Source organism: Ranitomeya imitator, chromosome 5, assembly GCF_032444005.1.
Source record: "Ranitomeya imitator isolate aRanImi1 chromosome 5, aRanImi1.pri, whole genome shotgun sequence".
Classification (NCBI taxonomy): domain Eukaryota; kingdom Metazoa; phylum Chordata; class Amphibia; order Anura; family Dendrobatidae; genus Ranitomeya; species Ranitomeya imitator.
The window spans coordinates 181,413,994-181,440,970 of NC_091286.1; the positions used below are offsets into that span (position 1 = coordinate 181,413,994).

The 26,977-nt window shown below is 42.8% G+C and overlaps 1 protein-coding gene across 17 annotated transcripts in view; it reads left to right on the forward strand.

Moving 5' to 3' along the window:
• The window catches only part of ZDHHC14 (zinc finger DHHC-type palmitoyltransferase 14), a 650,690-nt gene that overhangs the window by 427,918 nt on the left and 195,795 nt on the right, over nucleotides 1–26,977 (forward strand). For all 17 annotated transcript variants that reach the window (XR_011321957.1, XR_011321956.1, XR_011321955.1 and 14 more), the window contains 4 exons: nucleotides 9,385–9,433; nucleotides 9,761–9,863; nucleotides 11,583–11,692; nucleotides 11,837–11,939. Coding sequence is in view for 14 of the 17 variants with exons in the window: in XM_069769386.1 (XP_069625487.1) it covers nucleotides 9,385–9,433; nucleotides 9,761–9,863; nucleotides 11,583–11,692; nucleotides 11,837–11,939 (365 nt within the window). In the remaining 3 variants the exon portion in view is untranslated. The remainder of the gene's footprint in view (nucleotides 1–9,384; nucleotides 9,434–9,760; nucleotides 9,864–11,582; nucleotides 11,693–11,836; nucleotides 11,940–26,977) is intronic.

Genomic DNA, 26,977 nt, shown 5'->3' on the forward strand with positions numbered 1-26,977 from the left:
TGTCCTGGACCGTCGTCAGAAAAGCAGACTGTGTCTTTGAGGATTAAAGAAGTGCAGCGCTATAGTGTAGTGACCTTATGTGGTGCCTATTCCATACAGTGGCAATTGCTATACTACAGCACTGCTTTTCTGCAATCCTCCATATGGACACTGGAAGCTGATAACCCTTGTTTTCTCCTTGCCGAGATATCAATCTGAGCATGCGCGGCCCCCAGTGGCCATTTTCCTGAGGCCACCGCATCACTGTAATGGATATGCGGGGGGGGGCTGCGGCCTTTCACAAAATCCTGCCGAAACCCCCCGCACCACATAGCGGGGGCTTTGGGCTTTCAGAAAATGTCGGTTGAGCCCCCGCACTACGAGTACCGTCGACCTTGCCGCACCAGTCTGGGATGGGAGTCATATTGCCGGACCACCGAACACCCCCTGTGACCATGCTCCACCAGCGCTGCCGATCCTTCCCTGTAAGCTGAATTCTGACACTTAAGACCCCCATTTGACACATTATTTTTTCCCTATTTGGAAAATTTGGAGTGCGTCTTATGGTACGGTGCATCTTATGGTCCGAAAAATACTGTAACTTTTACAGTGTAAGACTATGGAGTGTCAGAACTAAGAAGCATACAGTATACCTACATTCCAAAAGTGACTTCTGCCCCGCACAAAAACCCAAGTGTCATCTGTCGGGTTGGGAATGCAGTCAGAGTGGGAAGAGGATTGGAGTGACGTTGGGCCGTAAAAGGCTGCAACCAATTAATATATTAGCGCATACTAGGCTACATGTATGTTTACACAGGCATAAGTTTCATGAGTACCTTTTTTTAATATCATAATTTGAATAATAAAACATTGAAAAACTGAAGAAAGAAAAAACTGCTTTTTTGTACGAAATGAGGTGGTGGAAACTGCAAGTTTTCTATGTTTTCTGGGGTATTGCTTATAAGGTGCTGACTATGCCATAAAACTAGCATCTTAAAGGAAACCCATCATCATATTTGGGCTTTTTGAACCACAGGCAGCATGAATCACTCTGACTGCACAATTGCAAACAGATTATATATATATATATATATATATATATATATATAATGACCCTAAACGTTAAGACAGCAGGTGCACTAAGGTGTGACAACCCCACATTGTCTTGCAATATAATTCCAAATGAGCCTATATGATAGTGTGTGTTTGTATAGATAGATATATTACTATGTCCATGCAAGTTCCTGATATGTATTTCCACTACTTTCACATGTAAACATTCACGTGTGTATATAAGGGAACCGGTCACCTCCAGAAATGCACGGTGGCGCAGTGGTTAGCACAGCAGCCTTGCAGCGCTGGTGTCCTGGCTTCTAATCCCACCCAAGACAACATCTGCAAAGAGTTTGTATGTTCTCTCCGTGTTTGCGTGGGTTTCCTCCGGGCACTCCGGTTTCCTCCCACATTCCAAAGACATACTGATAGGGAATTTAGATTGTGAGCCCCATCAGGGACAGCGATGATAATGTGTGCAAACTGTAAAGCGCTGCGGAATATGTTAGCGCTATATAAAAATAAAGATTATTATTATAATTTACATTCAGCTATACTGTTGTGTGAAAGTGTCTTTGCCCCATCCTGATTTTTTTTATTCATTTGAAGATTTGACACATTTGAATGTTTCAGATCACCAAACAAATTTAAATATTAGACAAAGATAACAAAAATAAACACAAAATGAAGTTTCTAACTGAAGATTATTAAGGGAGAAAAAAAATCAAAATCTACAGGGCCCTTCGTGAAAGTGATTGCCCTCTAAACTTAAAACATAAATGAACTGTGTTTATCACATCTTTGTGAATCTGAGTTGAAATTCCGTAGCCGCACTTAGGCCTGATTACTGCCATATCTGTTCTCAAATAAGAAATCACTGTCAGGCAGGTCCTATTTAAGGGAAGTAAACCAAAAGATCCTGAAAAGCTAGACATCATGCCGCGATCCAAAGAAATTCAGGAACAAATGAGAAATCAAGTAATTGGGATCTATCAGTTTGTCAAAGGTGTTAAAGCCATTTTTAATGCTTTGTGACTTCAGCAAACCACAGTGTGAGCCATTATCCACAAATTGCAAAAGCATGGAACAGTGGTGAACCTTTCTGGGAGTGGCCGCCCGACAATAATTACCCCAAGAACGCATCAATTACTCATCCAATGGGTCACAAAAGAGACCCACCACAACATCAAAAGAACTTCAGACCTCACTTGCCTTTGTTATACTGGAGTCATGAGCACTGACCTTAATTGAGAGAGGGCAAAAATGGCCTGCAGTGCAGAGACTAAAACCACTGCTGAGCAATAAGAACGTAGGTTCATCTCAAGACTTTTCGGAGAATACTCTGTGGACTGACAAGACAAAAGCTGAACTTTTTGGAAGGAGAATATCCCATTACATCTGGCGTAGAAGTTACAGCAATTTTGGAAAAGGAACATCATACCAACAGTAAAATATGGTGATGGTAGTGTGATGGTCTGGGGCTGTTTTAATGCTTCAGGACCTGGAAGACTTGCTGTGGTAAATAGATTCCTGAATTCGGTGGCCCACCAAAAAATCCTGAAGGAGAATGTCCAGCCATCTGTTTGTGACATTAACCTGAAGTGTATGTAGAAAAGCCGCGTAGACACCATCACGTGTTTCTCAACGCAAGCAATAAATAGCCAGGTCTTTCACCGGGAAGGAACAACCACGGGAAGGGCAGCATCCAAAAAGGAAAACCACCTATGCCAAAACATGGTATCCATCCACAGACAGCTGTTTCGGGGTATTTGCCCCTCATCAGTGTGGAGTAGGAAACTGGCTTTTAGGAGCAGTGCCTAGTAAAAGGACTATAAACATAAGGATGAATGACCTCGGGGAGATCAAAACATCCAACACTGCAGAGACACCATCACGTGTTTCTCAACGCAGTGATCCAGAACACTGCTCCCATCCCTTATGGGAAATATGCGAATGCATGTAGAAAAGCCGCGGAGACACCATCACGTGTTTCTCAACGCAAGCAATAAATAGCCAGGTCTTTCACCGGGAAGGAACAACCACGGGAAGGGCAGCACCCAAAAAGGAAAACCACCTATGCCAAAACACCATCACGTGTTTCTCAACACAGTAATCCAGATAGCCAGTTTCCTACTCTACACTGATGAGGGGCAAATACCCCGAAACAGCTGTCTGTGGATGGATACCATGTTTTGGCATAGGTGGTTTTCCTTTTTGGATGCTGCCCTTCCCGTGGTTGAGAAACACGTGATGGTGTCTCCGTGGCTTTTCTACGTGCATTTGCATATTTCCCATAAGGGATGGGAGCAGTGTTCTGGATCACTGCGTTGAGAAACACGTGATGGTGTCTCCACGGTGTTGGATGTTTTCATCTCCCCGAGGTCATTCATCCTTATGTTTATTAACCTGAAGTGAACTTGGCTTATGCAGTAGGGCAATGATCCAAAACATACCAGCAAGTCCACCTCTGAATGGCTTAAGAAAAGCAAAATTAAGACTTCGGAGTGGCCTAATCAAAGTACTGACCTCAATCTGATTTGATGCTGTAGAATAACCTTTAAAAGGCAGCTCATGCTCGGTAGCTGAGTAATACTCCAATGTGGCTGAATTGCAACAATTTTGCAAAGATGGATGGGCCAAAATTCCTCCAGAGTGTTGTACAGGATTCACTGCCAGTTATCGCTACTGTGGGTGGCCCAACTAGTTATTAGGTTTATGGGGCAATTGCTTTTTCACACATGGCCTTGTATGTTTGGATTTCTTTTTTTCCCTTCGTAAAGACCTTAATGTAAAAACTGCATTTTGTGTTTACTTGTCTTATCTTTGGCTAATATTTAATTTTGTTTGGTGGACTGAAACATTTAACTGTAACAAATAGGCAAAAGAATAAGAAATCAGGAAGGGCAAACACTTTTTCACACAGCTGTAGATGTAATCTGTAGTTACATTGCGACTTAAATAATACCTGAATTACTAAAGGTACCGTCACATTAAGTGACGCTGCAGCGATATAGACAACGATGTCGATCGTTGCAGCGTCGCTGTTTGGTCGCTGGAGAGCTGTCACACAGACAGCTCTCCAGCGACCAACGATGCCGATGTCCCCGGGCGCTCACAGTCAGTGCGGGAAGCTGAAGGCGAGGGACGTGTCCACACACCGGAATGTAAGTACGGTATGTAGTGTTTTATTTTTTTACATTTACAATGGTAACCAGGGTAAACATTGGGTTACTAAGCGCGGCCCTGCGCTTAGTAACCCGATATTTACCCTGGTCACCAGTGAAGACATCGCTGGATCGGCGTCACACACGCCGATTCAGCGATGTCAGCGGGAGATCAGCGACCAAAATAAAGTCCTGATCATTCCCCAGCGACCAACGATCTCCCAGCAGGGGCCTGATCGTTGGTCGTTGTCATGCATAACGATTTTGTTAACGATATCGTTGCTACGTCACAAAAAGCAACGATATCGTTAACGAAATCGTTATGTCTGAAGGTACCTTAGGAGTCGTGGCACAGGGAGAAAAATTTTTATTCCTATAGCTGCACACTGTCATTCTATGGTGCAGGGGGCTAGAAGTCACAGTTCACTATGCAAAAGTGCGCTTTAATCACTCTAACACATGAATATTCTGCTCTGCAGTGTCTGTGTGTGCAGAGCAGGTTGTCAGTGTATATGCTGGGTAGTGACCTAGATGATTGGAAGCAAGCAGCTGCCGGGAGGTTTCTCCATGCCGCAGGTACTCCAGTAACTATGCATAACATAATTTAAAGGGAATCTGTCACATGAAAAAAAGCGATTAACCTTAGAATATGGGGTTAATCTGCAGGTTAATACCGTTCTGAATCTGTCTGTCGCAGGCAGTTAGGGCCCCACTGCTGGAAGGAAATAAACTTTATTGCTCCCAGCAGCATTCAAAATTCATTCATAGTGTCGATGCCAGCTCAACTTGAGTAACCACTCTACATTGTGTGCAGAATTATTAGGCAAGTTGTATTTTAGAGGATTCTTTTTTATTATAGGGATCAACAGCTATGTTCTCAATCAACCCAAAAGACTCATGAATATCAAAGCTTAATATTTTTGGAAGTTGGAGTGTTTTTTTTTTAGATTTGGTTATCTTAGGACGATATATGTTTGTGCAGGATTATTAGGCAACTTAATAAAAACCATATATATTCCCATCTCACTTGTTTGTTTTCACCAGGTAAACCAATATAACTTCACAAAACTTAGAAATAAACATTTCTGACATTCAAAAATAAACCCCCCCAAAATTAGTGACCAATATAGCCACCTTTCTTTATGATGACGCTCAACAGCCTTCCATCCAAAGATTCTGTCAGTTGCTTGATCTGTTTACGATCAACATTGCGTGCAGCAGCCACCACAGCCTCCCAGACACTGTTCAGAGAGGTGTACTGTTTTCCCTCCCTGTAGATCTCAGCTCTCACATTTTATGCGGGACCACAGGTTCTCTATGGGGTTCAGATGAGGTGAACAAGGGGGCCATGTCATTATTTGTTCTTCTTTGAGACCTTTACTGGCCAGCCACGCTGTGGAAGTAGTTGGAGGCATGTGATGGAGCATTGTCCTGCATGAAAATCATGTTTTTCTTGAACGATACCGACTTCTTCCTGTACCACTGCTTGAAGAAGTTGTCTTCCAGAAACTGGCAGTAGGTCTGGGAGTTGAGCTTCACTCCATCCTCAACCCGAAAAGGTCCCACAAGTTCGTCTTTGATGATACCAGCCCATACCAGTACCCCACTTTCACCTTTCTGGCGTCTGAGTCAGAGTGGAGCTCTCTGCCCTTTACTGGTCCAGGCTATGGCCCATCCATCTGGCCCATTGAGACTCACTCTCATTTAATCAGTCCATAAAACCTTTGAAAAGTCAGTGTTAAGTTATTTCTTGGCCCAGTCTTGACGTTTTATCTTATGTTTCTTGTTCAAAGGTGGTTGTTTTTCAGCCTTCCTTACCTTGGTCATGTCCCTGAGTATCGCACACCTTGTGCTTTTTGTTACTCTAGTAACGTTGCAGCTCTGAAATATGGCAAAACTGGTGGCTTCACGCTTGATTTTCCTCTATTCATGGCAGTTATTTGGCGCCTTTTTTGCCCAATACGCTTCTTGCAACCCTGTTGGCTATTTGCCATGAAACACTTGATTGTTCGGTGATCACGCTTCAAAAGTTTGGCAATTTCAAGACTGCTGCATCCCTCTGCAAGACATCTCACAATTTTGGACTTTTCAGAGCCTGTCAAATCTTTCTTCTGACCCATTTTGCCAAAGGAAAGAAAGTTGCCTAATAATTAAAAGGAACCTGTCACCCCCCTCAGGCGTTTGTAACTAAAAGAGCCACCTTGTGCAGCACAAATGCTGCATTCTAACAAGGTGGCTCTTTTAGTTATGATTCCTGCACAAGCTGAAATAAACGTTTATAAAATGTGCCCCCTCATACCGTGAAATGTTCCCGGAGGCAGGTCTTTCCCTCCTAATCAGACGCAACACAGCCGTCACTCCGGACCTGTGCGCGCTGGGCACCGCCTCCTCTTGCTGCATCATCGTCCCCGGCGCCTGCGCATTAAGTTTTTTTTTCCGGGCCTGCGCAGTTGCTCTGCCCTTTGTACTTACAGCGCAGGCGCCTGGGGATGATAATGCTGCAAGAGGAGGTGGTGCCCGGCGCGCACAGGTCCGGAATGATGGCTGTGCTGCGTCTGATTAGGACGCAAAATACAACTTGCCTAATAATTCTGCACACAGTGTATATATAGAGAACGGCAGCTGTAACCATTACCCCTGGCACTGACTGACAGCAGCTCATCATTAGGGCCAGCTGTCAGTGCGGGCGCCAGACAGCTTCAGAATGTTATTAATTTAAAGATTAACCTTAGATCTGCAGGTTAATAGCGTTTATCACGTGACAGGTTCCCTTAAAGCTCCATATACCTGCAGATTGCCTCTATATTTGTTAGTAAATGACATTTCTGGAGGTAATGGGTTCCCTTATAGCTGAGCAATACATGCATGTTGCATTTCACAAAAATACTAAAGAAAACCTTTCATTAGGATTTTGAACTCTTAACTTAATATATTTCTGTAATGGCGCTTTAAATCTGGTTTAAAGGATAACCCTAGTTTAAAGGATATGTTTTGTTTTTCAGCCATGGAAGCTTTATACTAATGAAGCACATGTGCAGCGGAGCTGGACTTTGCACTTGATCTAATCCTACCAATCTGGCCTGTGTATGACTGTCTGGTGGCTGCTTTTTCAGTGGTCTGCCTCCTCTGGCCGAAAATTTGCACAGGCTCCAGCATTGCAGGTGGCAATGCATGCACATGATTTATCGGCTCAGTTACCACATTTGGCAGTTGAGGGGCTTGCCCAGCAATAATTGGCACCTGCCTTAGGAAGTACCGTATTTTTCTGACCATAAGACACACTTTTTTTCCTCCACATTTGAGAGGAAAGTGTGGGTTCGTCTTATGGTAGGCATGTAATGTGGGGAGGGGGCAGCAGCGAGTGGGATTGCACTGGGAGGCAGGAGGCAGAAAAATGTCCCTGCTGGGCTTCAGGAATCATCCCTGGGGAAACAACATGGCCCCGATCATTAAAGTGCAGTGAATATTCATTAGCTGCTTCCCCGCCCACCTGTTAGCTGAGCAGTGAGCCAGGAGCAGCAAATGAAGACTCCTTCACAGGGACACAGATGGTTTCCCCAGCGCTGGATTCCTGCAGCAGCTGGGGAGATCTGTGTGTCTGGTGGAGGAGGCAGCAGCAGGGGCCAGAGGGGACAAGATCGCTGCATACCTGCCTGCCAGGGCTGTGCTGAATCGATGCTGAGTGCTCCAGCACAAGGACCTGTGTGATGTCATGAAGAGGGCGGGCTGGAGCATCACATGGCAGCACAGAGCCCTCCCTCTTCTGATCTCATCACAGGTCCTGCAGACACCACACTACAATCTGCAAGCTTACTTTTGTGCTGTGGAGAAGCAACAAGAGGGAGGGCTCTGTGGTGTCATGGGATGGGATGCTCCAGCTTTTTACCTCACCACAGTGGCTGGCTGCCACAATTAAAAGGTTAGTCACTACAACACAATAAAGCACTCTGCCACTTCTGTGGTGAACTATAACTCCCAGCATGCCATAGGTTCTGCAGGACATGCTGGGAGTTATAGTTCTCCCAATGGTATTTCAAAGCAGCACTCCAGTGTTATTTTTCAGTGCTGGAGTGGTGCTTTAAATATAAGCCTTGTGCCCCCATTCTTATACTCACCCTCCAGCATCTTCATATAGTACTTTACAGACACCACACTGGTCCCGCAGCTCCATCTTCTACCCGCAGCTTCCAACATAATAACATACTATTCTATATAATAACAACACATATAGTATGTTTGTTATTAAATATTTTACCACCTTTTTTGCTTCAAATATATTTTCCCCTATTTTCCACCTCTAAAACGTGGGTGCGTCTTATAGTCCGGTGTGTCTTATAGTCCGAAAAATACGGTAGGTCATTAGTCATGTCTTTAGTTAAGAGTCCTAAATCTGACTGACTGGTCCTCTTTAAACTTTTTAACTACCAAGCCTGTTCTTGTAGACCTGATCCTAAAGGACTAAGTGTCTTTATTTTTCGTAAATAAAGAGTCGTAACTTTTAGGTTGATGTAACTGTATGAGGGTTTGTTACTTGCAGAAATGGTTGAATTTGTCAGTCAGTCAGTTTTGGCTACATTATAAGTAAGTTACCTCTTTCGAAGTGGTTTTTGGAAAAATAAAATCAAATCGTGTTTTTTTTTGTTTGTTTTTTTTTTTAAGCTTAAATAGTGAGTTACCGTACCTTTTATTTTATGATTTAATACTGGATAACACTCGCTACATTGGTCTGCTATGACAGTTGAATCTACTGTTTGGATAATAGATAAGTATATATTACAACCCAATATTGTTTGTACCTTCAATCAGTAGTGTCCATTGTGCCTACATACCACAACTACTAAATCCTCATGTACACATGAGAAAGGTGTCCCATAAACTCTAAACTGTTTTTTACTAAAGAGTCTCTTCTAAAGGGTTAAGAATAAAAAATTATGGTCATGCGTTTAATGAAAATCCAGACAATGGTTCACATTCAATAAACAATACTATATTGTATAAGTGAGGTATTGGATAGTAGACGTGTTTGTTCTGACAATTCTAGAACATTTCAGAATCTTAACCCTGCTTAATTTGCACTGTTTTAATTTCTGGTGTAAACGGAGTAATACATGTGAGCAAAGATGTGCAAGTCTCTTTAATTTCCTACTTATTTTTCCTTTTTAAAAAAAAAAAAAAAAAATATTTCCAGGCTCTCAACAATCAGGATTTCTTAATGCCTTAAAGGACAGCCCTGCAAGATATCCTTTAAATGATTTATCTGTAACCTGTAGTAAAGTTTGTTTATTAGTTGACAAAAGGTTTTAGATTTCATTGGCTTACAATTCTAAGGTATTGTACTCCTTAACAATTAAAATTAAAAGCTGAGTTCATGTCATCAAAGATAAAAATTGTGTTGAATGACACTCTTTAAATTCTGGAGAATGTGCTACTGCTTATATGATTTTACATATGGGTTAAGTCCCCAATATAACTGCTTATAATAAGTTTAATTTACATTTCAGCTGTGACACACTCTTTAAGCTATATCTTGAATTTGATGTGTGCCTCCTTAACATCTATTTTACTGTCCTGGAAGCTGTGGTGTGTTTCTTTTCTGTATGGTCCATTGTTGGCCTGTCGGGTTTCCACACTTACTTAATCAGTTCCAATCAAACTACCAATGAAGATGTAAGTATGGAAGTTGTTTGGTTAGGTCTGAATGGCCAGTTTTAAAAGGGTAACATTGAAGTTGCGAGTAGTTGAGGATTTAATCCCTGTCATTGCAATGTAACCCAACAATATCCTCATAAATTGGTATAGTGATCTCTTCTTGAAACATGAAAACCAATAGCGATTTATGAAGGAGCAAACTATCAGAATATAAATAAATATAATTTATTATAAAACAAGAGAAAATAGATACAAAAATATACAATTAGTCTATTAAGGACATGACAAACTAGTGTGCAATAATACACAGCATGACCAATTATTTGTAACCTTATTACAGAGATTAAATAATAACAATAGTAGTCCACAGTAAATATATAACAGGAAGATCACCATCTCTATCATCCTTCATAGCAGGCTTCAGTGGTGAATACAGAGCATGTGCTGCCGCACTGTAGTAGGAGGAGCTCTTCAATTGTGGTGTGTTATCTTAGATAAGGGCCCGGTCATGTGACTAGATAACGTATGCATTGAGCGCCACCCTCGCTATGACGCGGTAACATGGCAACGCGCCGACACACATGCCTGATTAATTGATCTACACACACTATATATTATGGCATTATATCGTGTTACCCTACATCCTGACAAAGGTACAGAGGTGGTGAAACGCATGTTGCTAGAGCACACGCATACCCTGCAACATTGCTACAGGTAATGGGTTACACCTATTCATTGACATGTAATGATATGTGCCTTCATTGGTGCATTTTCACATGGTGCATTTTTACATGGTGTCACCAGCACTGATAACTGATCTAGTCTTTTAAGTCCTGTATCCATTTCTTGCTTGAATATCATTTCAATTAGAGTTTACAGATCTTCCTGTTATAGAGACCTTGTTTACTGTGGACTACTATTATGAATTACATAATCTCTGTATCAGGTTACAGAATTGATCATGCTGTGTACTCTTGCTTACCAGTTTGTCATCATGTTCTTAATTGATTAATTGTATATTTTGTATCTGTTTTCTATTTTGTTTTAATCTAATAAATGTATTTTTTATACATTCTGATCATTTCATCCTTCATAATTGCTATTTGTTTTAATGGCAATCTAAATCTGCTGGGGTTTTAACACCCCTACTACATTGCAACACCACTGTGACTTTAATGATGCTCTAGCCTTTTAAGAATTATTTATTCACTTATTTATGTTGCTTAAGTAGTGGCAACCTATTTGGTAGTGCAGTACAAACTGCTTGGTGTCAATTAAATTACTATAATTTTGTTAGGTATGTGTTCAATAATCAGTATCAATCAGGTACTGTAGACTAGGCAGCATGTAATTTGCAAGCCTGCTGTGCTCAGATATAATTTCATAATATATAATTTTTCTGTCATATCTCATATATTTTTCTATGTGCCCTCATCCTCCCACCCACAATACCATTGAACTTTTTGGGGGTGTCCATCTTTACATTTGAAGATGGGAAAACCTTTTGTGATCTTGCAAAGACCAAACTGAACGTAACTATTAGTGACGTGTAGGGCATTAACTTAAAGTGTATGACATGGGTCTTTCGTTACACTAGAATAAATTACAATAGCAAAACCTAAATATTTATACATGATTCTCATACATTCATACAAATTGTAGCTAGACCATGCAGAATGTACATCTTTGTACTGCAGTGCAAATGCCAGTTACAATAAATCTGTTCTGTTTTTGCAGATTAAAGGTTCTTGGTCAAGCAAGCGAGGAAAAGAAAGCTATAATCCTTATAGCTATGGCAATATTTTTACGAATTGCTGTGCAGCTCTTTGTGGTCCAATGAACCCCAGGTAAGGCTCCGGCACTGGCCCCCTCTGATAACCTGCTTTTTACTCACTCCCAGAGTACTGATAACCTGCTTTTTTTACTCATTCCCAGTGTGGGGGGATTTGGTTTCCAGCTCTCTTCTATAGAAATGTTTCTTTTCTTTTAAGCTTAATTGACCGCAGAGGAATTATGGAAGCTGATATGGCACAGTCAGTCGCACCCTCTAATGGATTGACTATGTATGGTTCTACGCAGTATCAGAGCAATATGGTAAGATGAGCCAAGTATTGTCATTAAGTAGCTAAAACTTGTTTACTGTGCCTCATTTCGAGGGGGTTTCAGTTATTTAAAATTTAATCTAGCTAGACCCCTGCTACGGATTGTAACTCTAAGATAACCCGTGCTGTATATGATAAAGGTGTTGCATTTGCATTAACTCACATGCAATGGGGATGCTGTGCCATTTTACAACTGCAAAACACATGTTAAGAATCCCAAATTGCTAAGTGTCAGGAAACTGAGTATATATAGAAATAAAATGCTGACCGGATTGTGTTGCTCATAGATGTGCTGCTGTACTTGTGGATTTCATTATGTGCCATATCGTCACAGCCTTCTCATTAGCTTGCGATGCCAGTAAAATCCGTCTTTTTTTTTAGTTTTATTTTCTCGGTTATCATGTGTTTTTGCTTTCTTTAAGACTATTTTCAGTTATCTATAATTAATTCTCATAATGTACTGAGTCTTATGGCCATTTTGTAAATGCATGTTCTTCATTGGAATGTCCGTTCTTGAACAAAATGTAGAAAATGCAAATACTTGAAAACGGTAAAATAAGCATTAAAAGCCCCTGCCTTTTTAGGGCCATCACTATGCTGCTACCCCTGCATTTTGTTCACAGGGGTGCTTTGGGGAAGTCCTGTCTACAACCAGTAACTGACCTCAGCAGTTACTTCTACCTTTATACACCACTGTTTTCTAACACTATGTAATCATCTGAGGAAAGATTGGTTATTTTTGGTTTCAAGCATTACCGTATTTTTCGGACTATAAGACGCACCGGACTATAAGGCGCACCCAGGTTTTAGAGGTGGAAAATAGGGAAAAAAATATTTGAAGCTAAAAAATGTGGTAAAATATTTAATAACATAAATGACATACTATTATATGTGGTGTTATTATATATAATAGTATGTTATTATGTTGGAAGCTGCGGGACCAGTGCGGTGTCTGTAAAGCATTATATGAAGATGCTGGAGGGTGAGTATAAGAATGGGGGCACAGGGCTTATATTTAAAGCACCACTCCAGCACTGCAAAATAACACTGGAGTGCTGCTTTAAAATCCCATGGGAGAACTATAACTCCCAGCATGTCCTGCAGATCCTATGACATGCTGGGAGTTATAGTTCACCAAAGGAGTGGCAGAGTGCTTTAGTGTGTTTTGTAAAGACTAACCTCTTAAATGTGGCAGCCAGCCACACTGTGGTGAGGTTAAAGCTGGAGCATTCCATGACTGCTTTCCTTTCCACAGCACAGGTTATGATGAAGCTGCAGATTCTAGTGGAGACTGGAGAGCCTGAAGGACCTGTGATGATGTCAGGAAGAGGGAGGGCTCTGAGCTGCCATGTGATGCTCCAGCCCGTCCACTCCTGACATCATCACAGGTCCTCCTGCACAGAACTCAGCGTCCAGCCCAGGCATGGCAGGTATGCAGCAATCTCCTCTCTCCTCTGGCCCCTGCTGCTGCCTCCTTTCCCCCGGACACACAGACCTGCCCAGCTGCTGCAGGAATCAGCGCTGGAGAAGCCATGTGTGTCCCTGCTTAAGCATTTGCTGCTCCTGGCTCACCACTCAGCTGATAGGTGGGCGGGGAGCCGCTAATGAATATTCACTGCACTTAATCATCGGGAGCACATGGTTTCTCCAGCACTGATTCTGGGCAGCAGGGACATCCGGAAGTAGGATAACAGTGCGATCCCACTCACTGCTGCCCCCCTCCCCACATGCTACATCCGTACCATAAGACGCACCCACACTTTCCTCCCAAATTTGGAGGAAAAAAAGTGCGTCTTATGGTCGGAAAAATACGGTAACTGCTTTTGCCCAATATATTTTTAAACCGTTTTTAAATCAGTTCAAGACTGGGCTATTTACCCCTGTTCCCATCTTGGCAAAATTATTTTTTTTGTACATGCTTTTTAACCCCTTTACCCCCCGAGGGTGGTTTGCACGTTAATGACCGGGCCAATTTTTACAATTCTGACCACTGTCCCTTTATGCGGTTATAACTCTGGAACGCTTCAACACATCTTGGCGATTCTAAGACTGTTTTTTCGAGACATATTGTACTTCATGTTAGTGGTCAAAAGTTCTTCGATATAACTTGCGTTTCTTTGTGTAAAAAATGGAAATTTGGCGAAAATTTGGAAAATTTTGCAATTTTCAAATTTCGATTTTTTTTTTTTTTTTTTTTTTTTTTTACATTTTTTTTTTTTGCCATGTTGAGGGCAGAGCAAAGTACTGCAGTGCACAGGCGCCGGGCCTCTCTGACCTTTCCCGTTGCCTGTGCACTGCAGTACTTTGCTCTGCCCTCAACAAGGCAGACAAAGTATGCCTGCGCAGGAGCCGCAACAAGAAGAGGACAACATCGTATGAAGATTGAAGGCGCTGGACCGCGACGCCCATCGGACCGGACCGCAGCGGGACTGCCCTTGGGTGAGTATAATATAGCCTGTTTTTCTATCCTTAAGGATACATCGGGGGGTTTATCTACAGCATTACAGAATGCTTTAGATAAGCCCCTGATGCCGGTGGCCAGGGCCGGACTGGCCATTTGGCAATTCTGGCAAATGCCAGAAAAGCCGGTCTGGTTGTGGGCTGCCTTGTGTCCTATGTTGTTAACAGAATCAATGTTCTCAAGACACCCATACTGTGACAGTTATGATGGAGCACAAAGCTGGTCACTCTGTCCCTTACCTCAGCATGCCGTGGGCATAATTAGAAATATTGGTCTTGTAGTAAATCTTTCTTTCCTCCATCCAGGGTAATATTAGTAATATATCCAATCTGATTTTTGGGGACGGGGACACCATGGGCCTGTGTGATTTCAAATGCCAGGACTGAATTTCAGTCCCAGTCCGTACCTGCCGGTGGCCTTAGTTTATAGGCCATTTGTGGGTGACAGATTCCCTTTAAAACAGAGAAATGTGTCACGCAAAATCTTTAATAAATAACATTTACCACATGTCTACTTTACATCAGCACAATTTTGGAAACAAAAATTTTTTTGTCAGGAAGTTATAAGGGTTAAGAGTTGACCACCGATTTCTCATTTCTACAACACAATTTACAAAACCATTTTCTTTTCGGGACCACCTCACATTTTAAGTCATTTTGAGGGGTCTGTATGGCAGAAAATACCCAAGTGACACCATTCTAAAAACTGCACCCCTCATGCTGAACAAAACCACTTTCAAGAAGTTTATTAACCCTTCAGGTGTTTCACAGGAGCAGAAGCAACATGGAAGGAATAAATGAACATTTAACTTTTTAGTCACAAAAAATATCTTTTAACAACATTTTTTTTTTTATTTTCACAAGGGTAAAAGGAGAAAATGGACAAAGTTGTTGTGCAATTTCTCTTGAGTGTGCTGATACCCCATATGTAGGGGAACCATGGATTGGGCGCATGGCAGGGCTTGGAAGGGAAGGAGTGCCGTTTGACTTTTTCAAACCAAAATTGTCTGGAATTGAGATCGAATTGGTGAGCCCCTGATGTGTCTGAACAGTAGAAACCCCTCACAAATGACCCCATTTTGGAAACTAGTCCCCCAAGGAACTTACCTAGATGTGCCTAAACAGTGGCAATGCCCAACAAGTGCCCCCTTTTGGAACTTATCTACTGTTTCCTGTTTTGTAAATTTAAGTAAATTAGTAGTGCAAGGAGGTGTGGTCTAGTTTGAAGCAATCTTTCATACAGGCAGGTGTCACATTGGCAGGTGTCACTTTTTCAAGGCAGGTGTCACATTGATAAATGGTGTCCTTGTGTATTCCCCTTTTGTAACACACTCGGCACCTCTTTTGTGACCTTCCTTTTTTTTCCAGTTTGAGGGACCTCCCCCAAGAAATTCTGACTTGGTACAATATGAGCACCTTCAGTTCCGGAGGTTCTGGGGCTCGTTTCTTCCTGAGTGCCAAATATCAGGGCCTAAGGCTACTTTCACACTTCCGTCTTTATAAAGACGTTGCAATGCATCGTTCTGTGCAAAAAACGCATCCTGCAAAGTTGCCAGCAGGATGCGTTTTTTGCACATAGACTTGTATTACCGACGTATGGACACACGTTCCATACGTCGTGCACTGGATGCGTCGGTAATTGGCGGACAGTCGTCACAAAAAACGTTCAATGTAACGTTTTTTGTGCAACACGTCCGCCATTTTCGACCGCGCATGCGCGGCCAAAACTCCGCCCCCTCCTCACCGCAACTCATAATGGCCAGCGGATGCGTCCGAAAACTGCATTCGCTGCCCACGTTTTGCAGTATTTTGCACTACGTCCATCGGTACGTCGGGCCAACGGTTTGCGACGGCCCCGTAACGACGGAAGTGTGAAAGTAGCCTTAAATAGAACCTGTCAGCAGATTTTGCCGCTATAAAATGCGGCCACTGCCTTTCAGGGCTAATCTACAGCATTCTATAATGCAAGACAGAAAATGTTAACACTAAAAAGGGGCACTAAAATCAGATCTAGTATGTAAAATAAATTTTTTTATAAAAATTATTAGATGGACCCCAGTGAAAACAAGTAGAGCGAGTGGAAACCACTCATACAAGCAGTGAAAAACCAACCACCAGAGCAAAGGACCTAACTCCAAGAAAATCACATAGCAAGGGTATACTTATTATCACGATAAATCTTTATTTGTAGTGGTAATAAACATAATTACAAGTACCCATGTTGGATGAATATAAAAACCATATAATAACAAGAATAAAATCTCCAAAAATTTATATAAAAACCTATATAGGTATAAGGTGCACCAAAAAAGGGGGTAATATCAGGACTCCTTTAAAAACAATCAGGGATAAGATAATAATGTAACATAGTTAGTAAGGCCGAAAAAAGACATTTGTCCATCCAGTTCAGCCTATATTCCATCATAATAAATCCCCAGATCTACGTCCTTCTACAGAACCTAATAATTGTATGATACAATATTGTTCTGCTCCAGGAAGACATCCAGGCCTCTCTTGAACCCCTCGACTGAGTTCGCCATCACCACCTCCTCAGGCAAGCAATTCCAGATTCTCACTGCCCTAACAGTAAAGAATCCTCTTCTATGTTGGTGGAAAAACCTTCTCTCTTCCAGACACTAAGAATGCCCCCTTGTGCCCGTCACCTTCCTTGATATAAACAGATCCTCAGCGAGATATTTGTATTGTCCCCTTATATACTTATACATGGTTATTAGATCGCCCCTCAGTCGTCTTTTTTCTAGACTAAATAATCCTAATTTCGCTAATCTATCTGGGTATTGTAGTTCTCCCATCCCCGTTATTAATTTTGTTGCCCTCCTTTGTACTCTCTCTAGTTCCATTATATCCTTCCTGAGCACCGGTGCCCAAAACTGGACACAGTACTCCATGTGTGGTCTAACTAGGGATTTGTACAGAGGCAGTATAATGCTCTCATCATGTGTATCCAGACCTCTTTTAATGCACCCCATGATCCTGTTTGCCTTGGCAGCTGCTGCCTGGCACTGGCTGCTCCAGGTAAGTTTATCATTAACTAGGATCCCCAAGTCCTTCTCCCTGTCAGATTTACCCAGTGGTTTCCCGTTCAGTGTGTAATGGTGATATTGATTCCTTCTTCCCATGTGTATAACCTTACATTTACCATTGTTAAACCTCATCTGCCACCTTTCAGCCCAAGTTTCCAACTTATCCAGATCCATCTGTAGCAGAAAACTATCTTCTCTTGTATTAACTGCTTTACATAGTTTTGTATCATCTGCAAATATCGATATTTTACTGTGTAATCCTTCTACCAGATCATTAGTGAATATGTTGAAGAGAACGGGTCCCAATACCGACCCCTGCGGTACCCCACTGGTCACAGCGACCCAGTTAGAGACTATACCATTTATAACCACCCTCTGCTTTCTATCACTAAGCCAGTTACTAACCCATTTACACACATTTCCCCCCAGACCAAGCATTCTCATTTTGTGTAGCAACCTCTTGTGCGGCACGGTATCAAACGCTTTGGAAAAATGGAGATATACCACGTCCAATGACTCAACGTGGTCCAGCCTATAGCTTACCTCTTCATAAAAACTGATTACCGTATATACTCGAGTATAAGCCGAGATTTTCAGCCCAAATTTTTGGACTGAAAGTGCCCCTCTCGGCTTATACTCGAGTCACGGTGGTCGGCGGGTGAGGGGGAGAGGGCGCTGAGACATACTCACCTAGTCCTGGCGGTCCTGACGCTGCCCCTGCCTGTCACACTGTCTCCGGGTGCCGCAGCTCTTCCTGTTTAGCAGTCACGTGGGACCGCTCATTAAACTTATGAATATGGACTCCACTCCCATAGGGGTGGAGCCACATATTCATTCCTCTGAGCGGTGCCAGTGACCGCTGACAGGAAGAGCTGCGGCACCCGGAGACAGTGTGACAGACAGGGGCAGCATCAGGAGCGGCAGGACTAGGTAAGTATTTTATATTCATCTGTCCCCGTTCCACACGCCGGGTGCCGCTCCATCTTCCCGGCGCCGCTCTGTCTTCCCGGCGTCTCTGCGCTCTGACTGTTCAGGTCAGAGGGCGCAATGACGCATATAGTGTGTGCGGCGCCCTCTGCCTGATCAGTCAGTGCGGAGAGACGCCGGGACTGGACGCCGGAACGAGACGCCGGGAGCTGCAAGGTGAGTATGGCTTTTTTTTTTTTATTATTGCAGCAGCAGCAGCAGCAATGGCAGAGCTTTATAAGGAGCATATATGGGGCAATAATGAACGGTGCAGAGCACTATATGGGGCACAGATATGGGGCAATAATGAACGGTGCAGAGCACTATATGGCACAGCTATGGGGCAATAATGAACGGTGCAGAGCACTATATGGCACAGCTATGGGGCAAGAATGAACGGAGCAGAGCACTATATGGCAGAGCTATGGGGCAAGAATGAACGGAGCAGAGCACTATATGGCACATCTATGGGGCAAGAATGAACGGTGCAGAGCACTATATGGAGCATCTATGGGGCAAAAATGAACGGTGCAGAGCACTATATGGCACAGCTATGGGGCCATAATGAACGGTATGGAGCATCTATTTTTATTTTTGAAATTCACCGGTAGCTGCTGCATTTGCCACCCTAGGCTTATACTCGAGTCAATAAGTTTTCCCAGTTTTTTGTGGCAAAATTCGGGGGGTCGGCTTATACTCGGGTCGGCTTATACTCGAATATATACGGTAGATTAATTTGACAGGAGCGATTTCTCATAAACCCATGCTGATATGGAGTTAAACAGTTATTCTCATTGAGATAATCCAGAATAACATCCCTCAGAAACCTTTAAAATATTTTACCAACGATAGAGGTTAGACTTACTGGCCTATAATTTCCAGGTTCACTTTTAGAGCCCTTTTTGAATATTGGCACCTCATTTGCTATGTGCCAGTCCTGCGGAACAGACCCCATCGCTATAGAGTCCCTAAAAATAAGAAATAATGGTTTATCTATTACATTACTTAGTTCTCTTAGTACTCGTGGGTGTATGCCATCCGGACCCGGAGATTTATCTATTTTAATCTTATTTAGCCGGCTTCGCACCTCTTCTTGGGTTAGATTGGTGACCCTTAATATAGGGTTTTCATTGTTTCTTGGGATTTCACCTAGCATTTCATTTTCCACCGTGAATACCGTGGAGAAGAAGGTGTTTAATATGTTAGCTTTTTCCTCGTCATCTACAACCATTCTTTCCTCACTGTTTTTTAAGGGGCCTACATTTTCAGTTTGTATTCTTTTACTATTGATATAGTTGAAGAACAGTTTGGGATTAGTTTTACTCTCCTTAGCAATGTGCTTCTCTGTTTCCTTTTTGGCAGCTTTAATTAGTTTTTTAGATAAAGTAGTTTTCTCCCTATAGTTTTTTAGAGCTTCAAGGGTGCCATCCTGCTTTAGTAGTGCAAATGCTTTCTTTTTACTGTTAATTGCCTGTCTTACTTCTTTGTTTAGCCACATTGGGTTTTTCCTATTTCTAGTCCTTTTATTCCCACAAGGTATAAACCGCTTACAGTGCCTATTTAGGATGTTCTTAAACATTTTCCATTTACAGTGGGGCAAAAAAGTATTTAGTCAGTCAGCAATAGTGCAAGTTCCACCACTTAAAAAGATGAGAGGCGTCTGTAATTTACATCATAGGTAGACCTCAACTATGGGAGACAAACTGAGAAAAAAAAATCCAGAAAATCACATTGTCTTTTATTTTAACAATTTATTTGCATATTATGGTGGAAAATAAGTATTTGGTCAGAAACAAAATTTCATCTCAATACTTTGTAATATATCCTTTGTTGGCAATGACAGAGGTCAAACGTTTTCTGTAAGTCTTCACAAGGTTGCCACACACTGTTGTTGGTATGTTGGCCCATTCCTCCATGCAGATCTCCTCTAGAGCAGTGATGTTTTTGGCTTTTCTCTTGGCAACATGGACTTTCAACTCCCTCCAAAGGTTTTCTATAGGGTTGAGATCTGGAGACTGGCTAGGCCACTCCAGGACCTTGAAATGCTTCTTACAAAGCCACTCCTTCGTTGCCCTGGCGGTGTGCTTTGGATCATTGTCATGTTGAAAGACCCAGCCACGTTTCATCTTCAATGCCCTTGCTGATGGAAGGAGGTTTGCACTCAAAATCTAACGATACATGGCCCCATTCATTCTTTCATGTACCCGGATCAGTCGTCCTGGCCCCTTTGCAGAGAAACAGCCCCAAAGCATGATGTTTCCACCACCATGCTTTACAGTAGGTATGGTGTTTGATGGATGCAACTCAGTATTCTTTTTCCTCCAAACACGACAAGTTGTGTTTCTACCAAACAGTTCCAGTTTGGTTTCATCAGACCATAGGACATTCTCCCAAAACTCCTCTGGATCATCCAAATGCTCTCTAGCAAACTTCAGACGGGCCCGGACATGTACTGGCTTAAGCAGTGGGACACGTCTGGTACTGCAGGATCTGAGTCCATGGTGGCGTAGTGTGTTACTTATGGTAGGCCTTGTTACATTGGTCCCAGCTCTCTGCAGTTCATTCACTAGGTCCCCCCGCGTGGTTCTGGGATTTTTGCTCACCGTTCTTGTGATCATTCTGACCCCACAGGGTGGGATTTTGCGTGGAGCCCCAGATCGAGGGAGATTATCAGTGGTCTTGTATGTCTTCCATTTTCTAATTATTGCTCCCACTGTTGATTTCTTCACTCCAAGCTGGTTGGCTATTGCAGATTCAGTCTTCCCAGCCTGGTGCAGGGCTACAATTTTGTTTCTGGTGTCCTTTGACAGCTCTTTGGTCTTCACTATAGTGGAGTTTTGAGTCAGACTGTTTGAGGGTGTGCACAGGTGTCTTTTTATACTGATAACAAGTTTAAACAGGTGCCATTACTACAGGTAATGAGTGGAGGAAAGAGGAGACTCTTAAAGAAGAAGTTACAGGTCTGTGAGAGCCAGAAATCTTGATTGTTTGTTTCTGACCAAATACTTATTTTCCACCATAATATGCAAATAAATTGTTAAAAAAACAGACAATGTGATTTTCTGGATTTTTTTTTCTCAGTTTGTCTCCCATAGTTGAGGTCTACCTATGATGTAAATTACAGACACCTCTCATCTTTTTAAGTGGTGGAACTTGCACTATTGCTGACTGACTAAATACTTTTTTGCCCCACTGTATGTGTGCCACAAGTGATAAAAAATGATAGAAAAAATGTATACAAACATGAGCATCTGACACAAAAATAACTATGGGGTTAAACATAACCCATAATATAACTAGGCCATAAGGCCAACCTTTATGTAGAGAAAGTGCAATGTGCAAACATGCAGTGTGCAAACAATGTGGTAAGCAACCAAAATATAACATGTGCAAGATGGCACTATATAGGCAAAAGGGCAGTGAGGTGAGATTGTAACGGAGTTCCTATACCTTAATGGCGTCACCGAATCCAACCAATGCGCACCCCGACGCGCGTTTCGGATTGGTTGGCCTTATGGCCTAGTTATATTATGGGTTATTTTTAACCCAATAGTTATTTTTATGTCAGATGCTCATGTTTGTATACATTTTTTTTCTATCATTTTTTATCACTTGTGGCACACGTTATTATCTTATCCCTGATTGTTTTTAAAGGAGTCCTGTTATTACCCCCTTTTTTGGTGCACCTTATACCTATATAGGTTTTTATATACATTTTTGGGGATTTTATTCTTGTTATTATATGGTTTTTATATTCATCCAACATGTGCACTTGTAATTATGTTTATTACCACTACAAATAAAGATTTATCGTGATAATACGTATACCCTTGCTATGTGATTTTCTTGGAGTTAGGTCATTTGCTCTGGTGGTTGGTTTTTCACAGCATTCTATAATGCTGTAGATAAGCCCCTGGTCCGACCTGCAAGTGACGAATAATAAGTCATATTATACTCACCCGGGGGAGCTGTCCAGTCTGATGGGTGTCGCAGGTCTAGGTACAGCACCTCCCATCTTCTTGCAACGACGCCCTCCTGCTTTTTCATCACTCCCGGCATCGGCGCTCCTGCGCAGGCGTACTTCTCTGCCCTATTGAGGGCAGAGCAAATTCCTGCAGTGCGCAGGTGCTGGGCCTCTCTGACCTTTCCCAGCACCTGCGCACTGCAGTACTTAACTCTGCCCTCAACAGGGCAGAGAAGTACGCTAGCGCTGGAGTGCCGATGCTGGGGAGCGAAGAAGAAGCAGGAGGGCGGCATTGCAACAAGATTGTAGGCGCCGGACCGGACCGCACAGGACCTCCCCTCCAGGTGAGTATAATAAAACTTATTTTTGTTCACTTGCAGGATGGACCGGGGGCTTATCAACTCGTCCCACAAAAAAAAGAAGACCTCGCATGACTCTGTGTTGTGAATTCTGCTCTTGTGTTCCCTACAGTGGTTGTAGGTGGGAATGCAGTTGTCTCTGAGTCACAGCACTGGCCAGGTGTATCAGCTAATTGCTGTTCTGACTGGGATATTTAAGTGTGCAGGATTCATTAGCCCTTGCCAGTTATCAATGTTTCTTTGGAAGTATTGGATCTCTGCCTGGCCTCACCTGCTTAGCTGCCAGTTCAGCAAAGATAAGTGTCTGTTTCTTTTTCTGAAGCACACTTGCTGTGTGCTTATTTTCAGTGCTGATCTTTTGTTTCTATTTGTCCAGCTTAGACTGTGTCAGCTGTTTTTTCTCAGTCTGGTTGGATTCTCTGGAGTTGCAGTTATACTCTCCACGTCTTTAGTTAGATGGTGGAGTTTTTGTATTTTCTGCTGTGGATATTTTGGAAGGGTTTTATTACTGACCGCACAGAACTCTGTCCTGTCCATTTCTATTTAGCTAGAAGTGGCCTCCTTTGCTAAGCCTGTTTTCTGCTTGCGTGTGTCTTTTCCTCTCCAACTCACAGTCAAGATTTGTGGGTGGCTGCCTATCGTTTGGGGGTCTACTCTGAGGCAAGATAGTTTTCCTATCTCCATCTTTAGGGGTATTTAGTCCTCAGGCTGTGTCGAAGTGTCTAGGTTTTGTTAGGTACACCCCACGGCTACTTCTAGTTGCGCTGATAGGATCAGGGTTTGTGGTCAGTATAAATTACCACCTACTCCAGAGAAGGTTTTCATGCTGCTCCAAGGCCACCTGATCATAACAGTACAACTGGCCCACAATGAGTTAAATGCATCTCAGAAGAAGGGAGGAAAGGTCTTGAGCCATTTTTTTTTCTTCACTCTGTTTTGTCTTCTCCCTCTTTATCTCTGGGTGGCTGAGGAGCCTTGTGCTAGCATGAATGTTCAGGAATTAGCTTCTCGTGTAGACCAGCTTGCTGCTAGGATACAGGGTATTTCTGATTATATTGTTCAAACTCCTGCTTTAGAACCGAAGATTCCTACTCCTGATGTGTTTTTTGGTGACAGGTCCAAATTTTTGAGTTTTAAAAACAACTGTAAACTGTTTTTTGCATTGAAACCTCGATCCTCTGGTGATTCCATTCAACAAGTTAAAATCATCATCTCCCTGCTGCGTGGTGATCCACAGGATTGGGCATTTTCCCTGGAATCTGAGGATCCTGCTTTGCTTAATGTAGACTCCTTATTTCAGGCGTTAGGATTATTACATGATGAACCTAATTTTGTGGATCAAGCTGAGAAGACCTTGTTGGCCCTGTCTCAGGGGCAAGAGGTGGCTGAATTATATTGTCAGAAATTCAGAAAATGGTCTGTGTTGACTACATGGAATAATGATGCTTTGGCGGCAATTTTCAGAAAGGGTCTTTCTGAATCCGTTAAAGATGTTATGGTGGGGTTTCCCACACCCTCCAATCTGAGTGATTCTATGTCTCTGGCCATTCACATTGACCGGCGCTTGCGGGAGCGCAGAACTGTGCATGCTATGGCGTTATCCTCAGAGCAAATTCCTGAGCCTATGCAGTGTGATAGGTTTCTGTCTAAAACAGAACGACAAGGTTTCAGACGTCTCAATAGGTTGTGTTATTATTGTGGCGACGCTTCCCATGTCATTTCAGTCTGTCCTAAGCAAACAAAGAGGATCACCAGTTCAATTACCATCAGTACTGTACAACCTAAATTTCTGTTATCTGAGTCCTTGATCTGCTCATTGTCATCATTTTCTGTCATGGCGTTTGTGGATTCAGGCGCTGCCTTGAACTTAATGGACTTTGACTTTGCTAGGCGTTGTGGTTTTCCCTTGCAGCCTTTGCAGAACCCTATTCCTTTAAGGGGTATTGATGCTACACCCTTGGCTAAAAATAAGCCCCAGTTTTGGACACAGGTGACCATGCGCACGGCGCCAGCCCATCAGGAAGATTGTCGATTTCTGGTGTTGCATAATTTGCATGATGCTATCGTGCTGGGTTTTCCCTGGTTACAGGTACATAATCCTGTGTTGGATTGGAAGTCCATGTCTGTGACTAGTTGGGGTTGTCAGGGGGTTCATAATGATGCGCCTCTGATGTCTATCGCCCCTTCTTCCTCTTCTGAAGTTCCGGAGTTTTTGTCTGATTTTCAGGATGTATTCGATGAGCCCAAGTCCAGTTTCCTTCCACCGCACAGGGACTGCGATTGTGCTATTGACTTGATTCCAGGCTGTAAGTTTCCTAAGGGCTGACTTTTCAACCTGTCTGTACCTGAACATGCCGCCATGCGCAGCTATATTAAGGAGTCTTTGGAGAAAGGGCATATTCGGCCATCTTCTTCACTGATGGGAGCGGGGTTCTTTTTTGTTGCTAAAAAGGATGGTTCCTTAAGACCCTGTATTGATTATCGCCTCTTGAATAAGATCACGGTCAAGTTTCAATATCCTTTACCTTTGCTTTCTGATTTGTTTGCTAGGATTAAGGGAGCTAGTTGGTTTACTAAGATTGACCTTCGGGGGGCTTATAATCTTGTTCGTATTAAACAGGGTGATGAATGGAAAACTGCGTTTAACACGCCCGAAGGCCATTTTGAATACCTTGTGATGCCATTCGGACTCTCTAATGCTCCATCTGTTTTTCAGTCCTTCATGCATGATATCTTCCGGCATTATCTTGATAAATTCTTGATTGTATATTTGGACGATATTTCGATTTTTTCCGATGATTGGGAGTCTCATGTGCAACAGGTCAGGATGGTATTTCAGATCTTTCGTGACAATGCTTTGTTTGTGAAAAGGTCTAAGTGTCTCTTTGGGGTGCAGAAGGTTTCTTTTTTGGGCTTTATTTTTTCTCCCTCGTCTATAGAGATGGATCCGGTTAAGGTTCAGGCCATTCATGATTGGATTGAGCCCACATCCGTGAAGAGCCTTCAGAAATTTTGGGTTTTGCTAATTTTTATCGCCGTTTCATTGCTAATTTTTCCAGCGTGGTTAAACCCTTGACTGATTTGACGAAGAAGGGCGCTGATGTTGGGAATTGGTCCCCTGCGGCTGTCTCTGCCTTTCAGGAACTTAAACGTTGTTTTACTTCTGCTCCAGTGTTGCGTCAACCGGATGTTTCTCTTCCGTTTCAGGTTGATGTTGACGCTTCTGAGATTGGGGCAGGGGCTGTTTTGTCTCAGAGGGATCCTGTTGGTTCCTTAATGAAACCGTGTGCCTTCTTTTCCTGTAAGTTTTCGCCTGCTGAACGCAATTATGATGTCGGCAATCGGGAGTTGTTGGCTATGAAGTGGGAGTTTGAGGAGTGGCGACATTGGCTTGAGGGAGCTAAGCACCGTATTGTGGTCTTGACCGATCATAAGAATCTGATTTACCTCGAGTCTGCCAAACGGTTGAATCCTAGACAGGCTCGATGGTCCTGTTTTTTTTCTCGTTTTGATTTCATGGTCTCGTACCTTCCGGGTTCTAAGAATATTAAGGCTGATGCCCTCTCTAGGAGTTTTTTGCCTGATTCTCCTGAGGTCTTAGAGCTGGTCGGTATTCTGAAAGATGGGGTGGTCCTTTCTGCCATTTCCCCTGATTTACGACGGGTTCTTCAGGAATTTCAGGCTGACAAACCTGACTGCTGTCCTGTGGGGAAACTATTCCTGACAGATGGACTAGTAGAGTGATTTCTGAGGTTCACTGTTCCGTGTTGGCTGGTCATCCTGGCATTGTTGGTACCAGAGATTTGGTTGGTAGGTCCTTTTGGTGGCCTTCATTGTCGCGTGATGTGCATTCTTTTGTGCAGTCCTGTGGGACTTGTGCGCGGGCCAAGCCTTGTTGCTCCCGTGCTAGTGGGTTGCTTTTGCAATTGCCGGTCCCTGAGAGGCCCTGGATGCATATTTCTATGGATTTTATTTCCGATCTTCCTGTTTCCCAGAGGATGTCGGTTATCTGGGTTGTTTGTGACCGATTCTCTAAGATGGTTCATTTGGTGCCTTTGCCTAAATTGCCTTCTTCTTCTGATTTGGTTCTGTTGTACTTTCAGCATGTGGTCCGTTTGCATGGTGTTCCGAAGAATATTGTGTCCAACAGAGGTTCCCAGTTTGTTTCTAGGTTTTGGCGGGCCTTTTGTGCCAAGCTGGGCATTGATTTGTCTTTTTCCTCTGCATTTCATCCTCA